Source organism: Dryobates pubescens, chromosome 1, assembly GCF_014839835.1.
Source record: "Dryobates pubescens isolate bDryPub1 chromosome 1, bDryPub1.pri, whole genome shotgun sequence".
Classification (NCBI taxonomy): Eukaryota; Metazoa; Chordata; class Aves; order Piciformes; family Picidae; genus Dryobates; species Dryobates pubescens.
The window spans coordinates 26,241,599-26,256,418 of record NC_071612.1 but is presented as its reverse complement, the minus strand read 5'-3'; the positions used below and the strand labels follow the sequence as shown (position 1 = coordinate 26,256,418).

The 14,820-nt window shown below is 47.7% G+C and overlaps 1 protein-coding gene across 2 annotated transcripts in view; it reads right to left on the bottom strand.

Annotated features, from left to right (window-relative positions):
• The window catches only part of UNC5C (unc-5 netrin receptor C), a 316,234-nt gene that overhangs the window by 52,776 nt on the left and 248,638 nt on the right, over positions 1 to 14,820 (bottom strand). For both annotated transcript variants that reach the window (XM_054163105.1, XM_009902723.2), the window contains exons 5-7: positions 13,255 to 13,435; positions 8,055 to 8,222; positions 7,219 to 7,383 (exon numbers count right to left, since the gene is read on the bottom strand). In XM_054163105.1, coding sequence (XP_054019080.1) covers positions 7,219 to 7,383; positions 8,055 to 8,222; positions 13,255 to 13,435 — 514 coding nt within the window. The remainder of the gene's footprint in view (positions 1 to 7,218; positions 7,384 to 8,054; positions 8,223 to 13,254; positions 13,436 to 14,820) is intronic.

The following is a 14,820-nucleotide window of genomic DNA, read 5'->3' as shown; positions in this document are numbered from 1 at the left end:
CTGTGCCAGGGGAGGTTCAGGCTGGATGTGAGGAAGAAATTCTTCCCAGCAAGAGAGATTTGCCATTGGAATGTGCTGCCCAGGGAGGTGGTGGAGTCATCATCCCCGGAGGTGTTCAAAAAGAGACTGGATGAGGCACTTGATGCCATGGTTTAGTTGATAAGATGGTGTTGGGTGTAGGCTGTACTCGATGATCTCCAAGGTCTTTTCCAGCATGGTTAATCCTGTGTGATTCTGTGTGGTTGGATAAGGGAGTGTATGTGTGCACCAGCAAGAGCATTAGTCTGAATAAACGTGGCAGCAAAGTTGCACAAGGCATGCCACACTTAGTGGTAAGCACAAACTACAGCTCTGGGTGTACCATGCTGTAATTACAAGGGATGGAGAACGCGGCACAGACTTTATCCCACAGAGATCGATAGTGGTGCAGACTGCTGCTCTTTGCTGGAGCAGGGTCAGTCTGCTGAAAGAGCTTATTGATCTACCCAGGTGATGTTACTGTACTGAATAATAGACTGGAAGGGCCTGTAAATTATATTCATTCGATCCAACATTTTCTGGGATGTCTTTTATGTACACTTATATAGATATAGAGATATATTTTCAAGTGAGGTTTTGTCAAGGCAACAGCCTAGGGACTGACTAAGAGGGTCTGTCTACTGATTCTTTGACCTCATCTATAGAGAATCACAGAAACATTCAGGTCAGAAAAGACCCCAAGGATCACCAAGTCCAACCCAGAACCCTGCTCTACAAGGGTCACCCCTAAACCAGAGCCCCAAGAACCACATCCAAACCACCTTGAAACACAGCCAGGCTTGGGGACTCCACCACCTCCCTGGGCAGCACATTCCAATGCCTGACCACTCTGGATGGGAAAAAATTCTTCCTTCTGCCCAGTCTAAACCTACCCAGTCACAGCTTGAGGTCATTCTCTCTTGTTCCATCACTAATTACCTGTAAGAAGAGACCAGCAGCAGCCTCTCCACAAGGTCCTTTCAGGTAGTTGTAGACAGCAATGAGGTCTCCCCTCAGCCTCCTCTTTTTCAAACTAACCATCCCCAGCTCCTTCAGTTGTTGTTCATCAGATTTATTCTCCAGGTCCTTCCCCATCTTCCTTACACTGGCTCCAGCACCTCCACATCTCTCTTGTATTGAGGTGCCCAAAACTGGACACAATACTCCAGGTGTGGCCTCACCAGAGCTGAGTGCCAGGAGACAATCCCCTCCCTGCTGCTGCTGGACACAGCATTGCTGATCCCAGCCAGGATGCCTTCGGCTTTCTTGGCCACCTGGGCACACTGGTGGCTCCTATTCAGCTGCTTGTCCATGAGCACTCCCAGGTCCCTTTCTGCCAGCGGCTTTCCAGCCACACTGCCCCAATCCTGTAGCCTTGCTTGGGGTTGTTGTGCCCCAAGTGCAGGACCTGGCACTTGGCCTTGTTGAAGCTTCTCCTGTGGACGCTGGCCATGGATCCAACCTATCCAAGTCTCTCTGTAGAGTCTCCCTACCCTCATGAAGATCAACACAGCCACCTAACTTGGTGTCATCTATGAATGTACTGGTGATACGCTGTGTCTTCATCAAGGTCATCAATAAAGATACTAAACAGAAGTGGTCCCAACACTGAGCCCATGGTGCTGAGGTCAACATTCAAGGGAGAAGCACCAGGACACCTTGGAGCAGGATTTGGCTACAGTGCAATGAAGCAGTGTGATGGGTTATGCCCATCCTTGAAGCAGGGGGGGTTAGGGCGTGTGAGATCCTTGCTCTCCCCAGAGGGGTTTTTCCCCCTGGGAAACTGGGTTAGTCTGGTCCACTCCTCCTCCCTGTCCAGCAAGCCTATAAAAAGGAACAGACTGCAGCCATCTGCTCTCTTTTACTTCTGCCTCGTGGGGATGAGAGAGAGTTTCTCCTGGCTTCCTGGTCCCATGTGGTCAGGCCTGGTCCTCCTCCTCCCTGCAACATCCACACTTCTTCAAAGGACTGTTGGGTTTTATATATATTTTTTCCCCCCATCCATCCTTGTTCCTTACCCTTGAGAACCCTGAAAATTTTACCTCTCTGCTTCCAAGCCAACTCTAAATTATTTCTCAGTAGATTTGCTCCCTTCCCTTTTTCCTTATCCCTCTTTCTTTCTTTTTTTTTTTTCCCCCTTCCCTTATGTCTCCCTGTTCTTTCCCCTTCCCTTTTTGTCTCTCAATAGGGAAAGAGGAGGGGGGAGTGGGGGAGGAATTCTCAGCCTCGGCCCCATCTAAGCTCTTAAATCCCAGTTAAGGCTCAAACCACTACAAGCAGCTGGCCAACACATCTCTTGGGGGGCTATGGCCGAAGAGGAAAGGTGGCAGTGGCTCCCTGCATGCTGCCTGTGCCATGTGAGACTCACTGGCATGATGTGGCAGTTTGGGTTGGGTGCCCCCTGCTGGTGCCACACAGGGGGACACCTCTGGTGTCCCGGGTGTGCAGCTCAGTGGGTGGACACAGGAAGCTGTGTATTTCATACCCATAATGTCCTGCTCCCTATAAATCCATCTGCAAGGTCTCACACTTCCTCTTGCTGCTCCCATGGGAGATGCTCCCTGTCTGGTAATGGAAGGGGAGTTGTCTCATGGCCTCTTGGGTCTGGCTAAGCCTAATGCCAGGAGGAGAAGGGGGAAGGGCAGTCTCAGATCTGGCCAGCTGAGATTAGCCTAACAGTGGAGGGGGAGAAGAAAGAGCCCTGGGGGTTTTGGGAGTAGCCTCAGGTAGGGTGAAGGGCAGTGCTGGGAGGCTTCTGGGTGTGCTGTAAGGGACTCTGTGTGCTTTGGGTTCCTTTTTGTCACTATGTTTGTAGCTTCTGTAAAACACTTCACTGCTTTTCCATTTAAACTTTCCAACACTTCTGCAATCTATTTGTTTGAGTCCATTTGTTTGCCCCAGTGGGAGGCAAGGGAGGATCAGCCTTCCAAGCCAGGACACACGAACGTGTTGGAAAAATCCCCTATGGACCCACGTGTCCCCAGGCTAGGAGAGATGCCACAACCAGGCCAGCCCTCGCTAGCCTCAAACAACATAGGGAAAGGTATGGTGTTTTAGGAATGAAAGAAGTCCTGTGTTTCTTCCTAGCTCAGCAGGCAGATGTGTTGTGAATCCAGATTCACACTGGCAACAATATAAGTGTTCAGGTTGATTTTGCATAAACTGAGAAGGAGGTATAAAGAAAAGTAGAGAGAGTGAGGGAGAGAGAGAGCGAGCAGCAGGCACACTGCCACAAGTGCAGCAAATCAATCTTCTCAGCAGTGATGAATCAGGGAGCAGGACTGTAATTTTTACAGGTATATGAAACCTTGTGAATATAAAGACGCCATTAAAACACTGCCATTAAATCCCAGCACTGGAGGATTATCACAGCCCCTGGAGCCAAGCAGGTCAATATGTGACTGTATATTTTTCATTACCATTTTTTATATACATACACATGAAGCAGAATATGCTTCACAACAGCCTCCCCCCATCTCCTGCTCTTAAAGACCTCTGCTTTATACCCCGCTCCGCTTTCACAAATAAAATGCAATAGAGCACCAATGGATAAATGAGATCCCTAAAGGCCTTTCATTCTGCCATGCCATTATGTCTACTTTTCCACCATATCTCTGCTTAAATGGCTCTCATTATGCACACACACAAAGATGACATCCACTTGTTTAAATACAAGCAGGTAGAAAGAGCTCTTCTGTATATGGGAAGGTCTCCTTTCCTCCTAATTTACCACAAGGACTTATTCACAATGCTGCAGTGAGGGGTACAGAAATACAGAATTATCCAGTTTGGAAAAGACCTTGGAGATCATCAAGCCCAACCTATCATCCAACACCATCTGATCAACTAAACCATGGCACTAAGTGCCTTCTCCAGTCTTATTTTAAACACTTCCAGTGATGGTGACTCCATTCCAATGGCCAATCTCTCTGGGAAGAATTTCTTCCTAACATCCAGCCCAAACCTCCCCTGGTGCAGCTCAAGACTGTGTCCTCTCTTTTGGTCACTGTTGCCTGGGAGAAGAGACCAACCCCCACCTGGCTACAACCTCCCTTCAGGGAGTTGTAGATGGCAATAAGGTCTCCCCTGAGCCTCCTCTTCTCCAGGCTAAACACTCCCAGCTCTCTCAGCCTCTCCTCACAGGGCTGTGCTCCAGACCCCTCCCCACCTTTGTTGCCCTTCTCTGGACACATTCCAGCAACTCAACATATTTCTTGAATTGAGGAGCCCAGAACTGGACACAGAACTCAAGGTGTGGCCTAACCAGTGCTGAGCACAGGGCACAATGACCTCCCTGCTTCTGCTGGCCACACTGTTCCTAATGCAGGCCAGGATGCCCTTGACCTTCTTGGCCACCTGGGCATGCTGCTGGCTCATGTTCAGCCAGCTGTCAACCAGTGCCTCCAAGGTCCCTCTCTGCCTGGCTGCTCTCCAGCCACTTTGACCCCAGCCTGTAGCACTGCATGGGTACATTAATTTCTCCACCATAAAAGTCACCCAAGTATTGCTATACAGTAAGATATGGGTGGATTGTTGTTTATTTTTTTTCCCACCCCCATCTTTCAAAAAGAGGAAGAGAGGAGCTCTGAATCTCTATCTCCTTTCTGTCTTGCCCATGCAAACACAAATATTTTGAGGAATTGCAGCTTTGTAGGCTATTGACATTGACTAATAGTTTTTAAGATGATTGAAGTCTTTGTGTGGGCTGCAGATCTGGGAAATCTCACAGCAAATGGCCAAGCTCAGAAGTGCTGCCAGCACAGCAGCCACCTATATGGCATTTATTCAGGGAGCAGATCTGGTTACTAGCTAATAGTGGCACTTTCCTGTTATGGTGATGGTTTCAGTTGAGAGGAACCTGCCTCAGAGGGTAAAAGCTCCTGGCAAAGTCACAGGATTTTATGATCTGAGCACCTAGATACCAGAGAATTGCAGCCACAAGGCTTTGGGCAACAGAGAGCTGAGGCTCAACAGAGAAATATTGCAGAGTGTCAGAATGAAGGAACAGGGGAGAGGTGTACGTGAGGATTTTGGCTCAGGCTGCTGTTGTGCTCAGGAAATGTGAAAGGAAGTTTCAATGCAGCAGTGTGGTAGTTTTAGGCTATGGATGGCTTTAAAATTTTTCACAGACCCTAAGCAGAAAAGTAGCAAAATGCAAATAAATCACTCTGGGGTGTACAAAGGAAAATAAAGATCGTTCTAAACAATCCCATTGGAAGAGATAAGGGACTAAAACTGGTTGCTCCAAAACTGTTTCTTCTCTCTCCTCACTTCTTTGCTCTGGGAGAGATACTAACTTGCTCCTGCTTGACCTTGGCTGCATTGTTTTGGCATTAACTTCTCTACTTCTCTTTTGCACAAGAGGGTAAGGGAGGGCCAGAGAGGGAGAAGCTAGTAGCTTTCCCTGCTTTTTGACCAGGGCAGTTCTTGTGCTGTTAATCAATCATAAATACCTGCAAATATTGTAAGTACTGTACATTTTGTACAGCTTCATTGCATTCCATCATGGATTGGAGTTTTGCTTGTAAATGCAGCTTTGAGTTGCTTCCAACTGAGCTAGTCTGGCAAATTTAATGTTGGGGGGAATTTTCAACCCACCACAACCAGCCACACAGAGAAGGCCTTGTTTTTGAGAAGAGGTGGGGTGCAGAGAAGAATAATTGTTTGGCAGTGTCTGTCAAGGTCACAGTAAAAGCCTACTTTTGTTTTTACTTCTTGCTCTTACTGGTCACAAAGGCAGAAGCATGGCATGAATAGGTGCGGGCATAATGGACTGCAGTGCTAGAGCTGATCTCTGCCAGGCTGCAGCATGCTAACCATATATGAAGTTTGTGGGGGGGCTGCAAAGATACAGAGTGCCTCATTCTGCTATGAGGATTCTGAAATTCAAAACAGGGCATTGCTATTATTCGTAGAATAACACCCAGGCACCATTCCTGACATCAAGAAGCCACAAGCTGAGCTGCTTTGCCAAGTTTACTCTTTTGGAAACACTGGCTTTGCCCTAAACCCTCTGCTTAGCATTTGCATCACCACGAGACTTGCTGCCAAGCTTCTACAGGGCATTAGAGACAGGCTGGTGGGGAGGGCAGGGTGGAGAGGGCTCTGTTATCAGATTTTCTAATTCATTGCTGCTCAACTTCATAAACCTCATAGCATAGCATAGCATAGCATAGCATAGCATAGCATAGCATAGCATAGCATAGCATAGCATAGCATAGCATAGCATAGCATAGCATAGCATAGCATAGCATAGCATAGCATAGCCCAGGTTGGAAGAGACCTTCAAGATCATCGCATCCAACCCATCATCCAACACTATCTAATCAACTAAACCAAGCACCTGATCAAGTCTCCTACTAAACACCTCCAATGATGGTGACTCTACCACCTCCCCAGGCAGCCCATTCCAATGGGCAGTCACTCTCTCTGTGTAGAATTTCTTCCTAACATCCAGTCTGAACCTCCCCTGGCTCAGCTTGAGACTGTGTCCTCTTGTTCTGGTGCACATGGCACTCATTTTCAGGGAGCAAGAGTAGGGTGTCTATACTGGTGAGAACAAGGTTAATTAATTCCTCCACCCTACAAATGGCTCTGTGACTTTAGATCACTGATGTTGAGGTATAGTGGTTGCAGGTTTTTCTTTGGCCCACATAGATCCCCATAGCAGTTTTAGGCTGTGCCTAGAAAATTTTCCACAGGTCTTGAACAGAAAGTGAGAGACTGCAAATAAACTACCATTGGATGTGAAAGGAAAATAATGAGGTCTAAATAATCCCATTGGACAGATAGCTATCATAAAGTTAGATTTGTAAACTAAATTTGCCTCTATTTTTCTGCTCTGGCAGATACTAGCTACTGCTTCTGCTGGCTTTGCTGACCCTGGCTGCATTGCTTTGGTGTGGCTAAGTACGAACTAACAACTCTCTGCTCTTCTTTCTCTTGTCCCATGTAAAGGGGTGAGGGAAGGGAGTATGGAGGAGGAAGATGATGCTAGCCTACTGGTTTTGTCCAGGGGGGTTACTGTGTTGCATATAAATTGTAAATAGATGTAACCATTGCATATTTTGTACATATTCATTGCATTTCATATTTCTAGACTGTAGTTTTGATTCTAAATAGAGCTCCATTTGTATGCTGGTGGGTAATTTCCAACCCACCACAATCCCAGATGGCAGAGGCATCAAGAGCAACACTTACCCTGCATGCAGAGCCCATCGGTGCAGTTCTTGGACTGCAGCACCAGCCCCTCACAGTCCTTCCCCCCATTCTTTGGTGCCGGGGCCATGCACTCCCTCCGGCGCCAGTGGGTGCACTCCGTGCCACAGGTGGACCACTTGCTCCAGGATGTCCACTTGCCGTCCACTGAGACAAGGAAAGGACACAGCTGGTTAGAGGGTACATCAAATTGAGGCTGAGTGGCACAAGCCATTTCTCTGTCTGAATTCCAGCACTTTTCCAGATCATTCCTCCTCTGTCTCCTACAATCTGAGTCTCTGAATGTGCAGCAACTTCCCTGAGTTACCAGGGCCGAGACATCGGTGCAAGATGTGTGCTAAACAAGGGCTGAATCCCTTGCTGCTTGATATAATGTACTCACTATTTCATCTGCTTACATAATGCAATCTCCAATTAATTGACTGAAATGATGGATGTATTGTTAAAGAGGAGGAAGCTTTTGCAACAAAATGACTGATTACAGACTAAATATTTGTCTAGGGCTATGCATTGGACTTTTTAGGGTGTCAGGGAGTGATAGGACTGGGGGGAATAGAGCAAAACTTGGAATGGGTAGATTCAGACTGGATGTGAGGAAGAAGTTCTTCCTCATGAGGGTGGTGAGACACTGGCACACGCCCAGGGAGGTGGTGGAAGCCTCATTCCTGGAGGTTTTTAAGGGCACGCTGGACGTGGCTGTGAGAAAACTGATGTAGCATGAGGCGGCCACCCATGGCAGGGGGGGTTGGACCTAGATGATCCTTGAGATCCCTTCTAACCCTGACAATTCTATGGTTCTATGATTGTTCATACTGAACCTGGACAAAGAGTGGTGCAAGCTATTTTCTGAACACTCTGTCCCTCGCAGAAGGCACCGCCGTTGAGTGGGGCAGGATTGGTGCAGGTCCTTGTACGCTTCTGAAAGCCTCTCCCACATCGGCTGTTGCACACTGACCACTCAGTCCAGGTAGACCAGCCTCCGTTCACTGGAAAGCAAGAGAGAAAGGGCAGGATTGCACCTCTGACTCTGTGTCATTGTCTTAGTTTTAGAGTGGACAGAAAGATATTTCACCCCTCCCAAAAGGAGTGAAATAAAACAGCTCCCCACAGAATTAGCAGTTTGGATGGAAATACTATTTACAAATATTTACACTATTTACATGAATGCAAATACCCAAATCCACATTTCAGCTTACAGCAACCTCATTAAGCCAAAAGCCTTCCAACAACCCAGGCTTCAATGCCCCCCCCAGGCCTCCCAGCATTCCTCCCTACCCCTCCAAGATAAGCTGAGTGGCACAGCTACAAAATTAGCTTTGCCAAAGTCGAGCCGGGCAGCAAAGCTCCCCCACATCACAAGAGATAAGAGATCCACACTGGGAAGGGACAGAGAGGCATTAAAAAAGGGACAAATTGACTCTGTGTGATGGGTTACACCCATCCTGAAAGCAGGGAGGGGAGGGATTGTGAGAACCTTGATCTCCCTGGAAGGTGTTTTATCCCTGGGAATCAGGCTGTTCCACTCCCCCTCCCTGTCCAGCAAGCCTATAAAAAGGAAGACACTGCAGCCATTTGCTCTCTTTGGCTTCTGCCTTGCCTGGACTAGAGGCTCTTTGGCTTCTGCTTCACCTGGACAAGAGGACTACTGCTGGCTTCCTGCTTCTCTGCCACGTGGTCAGGCCTGGTCCTCCTCCCTGCTACATCCACACCTTTCCAAAGGACTGGTTTTGTATATATATTTTTTCCCCATCCATCCTTGTTCCTTACCCCTGTGAACCCTTCCTGTTATTGTTTTATATATATATATGTATGTATGTATTTTAAAGAAAATTTTTACCTCTCTACTTCCAAACCAACTCCAAATTATTTCTTGGTAGATTTGCTCCTTCCCTTTGTTTTCTTTCTTCCCTCTCAATCGGGAAAAGAGGAGGGGGGAAGCGGGTGGGGGGAGGGACGCTCAGCCTCAGCCCCCATCTGAGCTCTTAAATCCCAATTAAGGCTCAAACCACCACTCTCTGCAACCACTTTATATAGCAGATGCAGGGCTTAGAAGATAAAATAGCAAAAGATGAGAATTTCCTGCACCTATCGAGCCCCTTGGAGGACTTTTCAACTCTACGGTTAAGACATTCAGACTTAAACCCACAACAGTCATTCTGTCTCCAAAAATAGTCAAAAGTGATGGAAGGGTAGAGCACGAGAAGCAACTCTGAACAGAAACAAACCCAGTTCTCAAGCACACCAAATGCACAGCATGCTGGAAGTCATTGTATAAGTCAAAGAAATGCTGACACTGAATGAAAGACTTGAGGGTGCTGGTGGATGAGAAGCTCAGCAAGAGCCACCAGCGTGCACCTGCAGCCCAGAAAGCCAACCAGAGCCTGGGCTGTAGCAAGAGAAGTGTGGCCAGCAGGTCAAGGAAGATGATTCTCTCCCTCTACTTCACTCTGGTGAAACCCTACCTGGAGCACTGTATCCTGTTCTGCAGCCCCTATTACAGGAAGGATCTGGAGGTGCTGGAAGGTTTCCAGAGAATGGTCACAAGGAGGATCAGAGGGCTGGAGCACTTCTCCTATGAGGACAGACTGAGAGAGTTGGGGCTGTTCAGTCTGGAGAAGAGAAGGCTCTGAGGAGACTAATTGTGGCCTTCCAGTATCTGCAGGGGGCTACAAGAAAGCTGGGGAGGGACTTTTGAGGGTGTCAGGGGGTGATAAGACTGGGGGGAATGGAACACAACTAGAACTGGGTAGATTCAGATTGGATGTTGGGAAGAAGTTCTTCTCCATGAGGGTGGTGAGAGACTGGCACAGGTTGGCCAGGGAGGTGGTGGAAGCCTCATGTCTGGAAGTTTTTAAGGGCAGGCTGGATGTGGCTGTGAGCAACCTGCTGTAGTGTGAGGTGTCCCTGCCCATGGTAGGGGGGTTGGAACTGGCTAATCCTTGAGATCCCTTCCAACCCTGACAGTTCTATGATTTGGTAACTGCTAGGGCTGGGAGGTGACCTGCCTTTTCCTGGAAACTGACCTGACCCACCACTCAGCACCAGGTGGCATGTGCATGGCCACCACCTCTGCAGGTTCAGGGAGCACTCACAGCTCTGCTTACATCTTTATGTTTCTGCATTCATCACAGTTACAAAACGCAGTCCATCCCTCAATATCACAAACACTGCTTAATTAGCTCAATTCAGTCCATTTTCTATAAAAACTGAACCCAAAGGCCCTCATTGCAACTTCAGGAAAGCAACTGCTCACAATGAAATCTAAATGCTGCACTGAATATGAAATGAATATTAGGGATAATCACAGGGAATTTTTCCCACTTGTCTATCCTATAATTAAGCTGATTGTAAGGAACATCAGGACAGTCAGCTGGCACTCTGTCAGAACAGGTTTTGCTCTGGTGGTTATCCTTGCCTGAGATACATTGAGGCAGTAACTTTCCAGAGGGGAGAAAGGCTCATACTGGTGGTGGGGCAGAGCTGCAGCACAGCACAGCCTGAGAGAGACACCAGGAAGTCATGTTCTTGGGCCTCTCCCCAGCCAAAGCATGGCTATCTTCAATATCAGATCAAGGCTGTGGATGCAGACAGAGAGTAATATTATCCCATGCTTCTTGTTCCACTGGTGTTTATTTTTAAGCTTGTTTGTGTGCTTATGAGCTGCAGTCCCAGAGTGCTTTGCTACTTTGCCCCTGACATCAGAGTATGTTTTGGTAGTAGACACTCAAAGTAAGTTTATTTAAGGAAATATAAGAAGATAAAAGGTTCTGCTTGTGCTCTGCCCTTCTTAACCTTTCAGTTTTGTTTCTGGAAAGCAACACTATTCAAGGAAAACATGATGGTAGAAGCAAAGCCTTGGACAGTCCTGCTGGAGGAAGTGACCTAATGTTCCCTCTCTGCACGGAGCCAGCCTGTGTTATGGCACCAGGTGCAGCCTCCAAACAGTTGGTGTGTAGGTGCCTTTTCCTGCGTTAGTGCTGTTGTCTGTCACATATCAGCTGAGCCATTGGAATAATCCTCACTGGCAATACAGACTGGGGGAGGAGGTGATAGAAAGCAGCCCTGAGGAAATGGACTTGGGGGTGCTGATGGATGAGAAGCTGGACAGGAGCAGGCAGTGTGAGACTGCAGCACAGAAGGCAAATCACAGCCTGGGCTGCATCCAAAGCAGCATTGCCAGCAGATCCAGAGAGGTGATGCTGCCACTTTGCTCTTCTCTGCTGAGACCTCACCTGGAGTGCTGTGTACAGGTCTGGAATCCTCAATATAGGAAAGACATGGACCTGATGGAGAGGGTCCAGTGGAGGGCCACAAATATGATGAGCACTTCTGCTACGAGGCCAGGCTGAGGGAGCTGGGGGTGTTCAGCCTGGAGAAGAGAAAGCTCCAGGGAGACCTAATAGCAGCCTGCCAGGACCTGAAGGGAGCTAGAGGAAGGATGGAGAGAGACTGTTTGCAAAGGCCTGCAAGGACAGGACAAGGGACAATGGCTTCAAACTAGAGCAGAGCAGATTTAGATTGGGTGTTAGGAAAAAGTTCTTTACTATGAGGGTGGTGGAACAGTGGAAGAGGTTGCCCAGGGAGGTGGTTGAGGCTCCTTCCCTGGAGATATTGAAGGTGAAGCTGGACGAGGCCCTGGGCAACCTGACGTAGTTGGGGCTGTCCCTGCTGACTGCAGGGAGGTTGGACTGGATGACCTATGGAGGTCCCTTCCAGCCTGGACCATTCTATGATTCTGTGATTTGTACTTCACAGCATTTTCAGTACTGACCCCTGACTGCAGTCACTGTGTATGGCTGCAAGCCAGCAGGCAGCACAGGCAGGACATGTGCAGGGTGCATGGGACTGCAAACTAGTTTCTAGGAAGAGCAAAACAATCACATTCCATGTGTGCCAAGAACAACATCCTGACACGTTGGCACCCTGTGATTGGAACATGCTGCAGAAGCCACCTCCTTGATGCGCTGGCAGCTCTCACAGGAAGAATGCATTTAGCTTATGTATCTGGTTGGGGTTTGTTGGTTGAGTGATGCAGTTGGGGTTCATTGGTTAAGTGATTGATAAGAAGGAGAATTCAAACAGCTTTGGGGGGTTAGGGCTGCCAGGGGACTTCTGTTTCCATTAGCTACTTCTTCTGGCTAGGGCTTCGGTGTAGGGATGCTGCTAGAGACATGCTCAAGGGCAACAAAGTTGGTGAGGGGCTGGAACACAAGCCCTATGAGGAAAGGCTGAGGGAGTTGGGGTTTCTTAGCCTGGAGAAGAGGAGACTCAGGGGTGACCTTATTGCTTTCTACAGCTACCTGAAGGGAGGTTGTAGACAGGCGGAAGTTGGGCTCTTCTCCCAGGCCACCAGCACCAGAACAAGAGGACACAGTCTCAGGCTGTGCCAGGGGAGGTTTAGGCTGGATGTTAGGAAGAAGTTCTACACAGAGAGAGTGATTGCCCATTGGAATGGGCTGCCTGAGGAGGTGGTGGAGTCACCATCACTGGAGGTGTTCAGGAGGAGACTTGATAGGGTGCTTGGTGCCGTGGTTTAGTTGTTTAGGTGGTGTTGGATGATAGATTGGACACGATGATCTTGAAGGTCTCTTCCAACTTGGTCTATTCTATTCTATTCTATTCTATTCTATTCTATTCTATTCTATTCTATTCTATTCTATTCTATTCTATTCTATTCTATTCTATTCTATTCTACTCTGCTCCTTCTGTCAGCTGCTTTGTCTGTTCCGGGCTTCCAGGACTTCTGCTATTCAGGACACTCTGAGACTGCAATGCGAGGGACTCTACACTGCTGTAATAAAGGACTTCTGAGAAGACTTCTGAGATTCTCTGCATTTCTGGAATCTCTTTGATACACAGCAACAGGGTTCATGACTTCAGTCATCACCCAATGACCCCCAGATCGCAGGAACAACTCTAGCCTGGTTGTACACAGGCATTCAGCATCCCCCTGCTGGCCTCCCCCAGTCACTTTGAGTAGACATCCACCCACGTGCAGCAGGACGAGGCATCACTTACCATAGACAATGACGGTGGCTGTGGTGCTCTTCCTTTTGGCCACGATGTTTTTGGCGACACAGGTGTAGTTGGCTGTGTCAGAGAGCCGGGCTTGCTTGATGATCAGGTTGTGATCAATGGTGATGTAAAAATTGCGGTCTTCTACAGGATCAATCACGTCCTCGTTCTTCAGCCACTCCACCTTTGGGCCAGAGAGGTAGCAGTGAGTCAGCACCATGTCATGCCACAACGGGTACAGTATCTGTCTGTGGTGATTTTAGGCTATGCCTTTAACATTTTTCACAGGTAGAATAGAATAGAATAGACCAGGTTGGAAGAGAACTTCAAGATATAGAATGGAATAGAATAGAATAGAATAGAATAGAATAGAATAGAATAGAATAGAATAGAATAGAATAGAATAGACTAGACCAGGTTGGAAGAGAGCTTCAAGATAGAGAAGAGAAGAGAAGAGAAGAGAAGAGAAGAGAAGAGAAGAGAAGAGAAGAGAAGAGAAGAGAAGAGAAGAGAAGAGAAGAGAAGAGAAGAGAACAGGACAGAACAGAACGGAGCAGAACAGGTTGGAAGAGACCTTCAAGATCATCAAGTCCAACCTATCATCCAACACCACCTAATCAACTCAACCATGGCACCAAACACCACCAAGGTGGGGGTTGGTCTCTTCTCCCAGGCAACCAGCACCAGAACAAGAGGACACAGTCTCAAGCTGTGCAGGGGAGGATTGGGCTGGATGTTAGGAAGAAATTCTTCCCAGAAAGAGAGATTGACCATTGGGATGTGCTGCCCAGGGAGGTGGTGGAGTCACCATCCCTGCAGGTGTTCAAAAGAGGATTGGATGTGGCACTTGGAGCCACAGTTTAGTTTGTCATGAGGTGTTGGGTGATAGGTTGGACTTGATCTCCAAAGTCTTTTCCAACCTGGTTGATTCTATGATTCTATGATTCTATCTCCCACTGAAACAGCCATGTTTCAGACATACCTGTCCAAGCACATGCTCTAACAGAACTCAGCACTATGCAAGGCTCCATGCTCAAGCATGCAGTTCTCTTTTCCCAGTACCCTGCAACACTTCCTCTCTCCACAAAAACACACACATGCATATTCAGTCTGGGTCTCAGCTGATTAGACAAAACTCAAGCTATGAGCATGATAATTCCCTTTCATCCCTGCAAAAACATTGAAGATGATATGGAAACAGAAGTTGCCAATAACAGAAGAAAAAGGATCCTCTGTATAATTTAGTACACTGCCTCTGGCTCTTCACCAACTCTCTCAGGAAAAAGATCCTTTTCACCTAAAAAAGCACACAGAATTTGCTAACAATAAAATATTAAGTTTGCAGAACGACAGGATGCTTTTTCCTGAAAACTTCCTGAAGGCTTCCTCTACCTCCCTGGGCAACCTGTGCCAGTCTCTCACCACCCTTATAGGGAAGAACTTCTTCCTAACATCCAATCTGAATCTCCCCACTTCTAGTTTTGCTCCATTCCCCTCAGTCCTATCACTCCCTGACACCCTCAAAAGTCCCTCCCCAGCTTTCTTGTAGCCCTCTTCAGCTACTGGAAG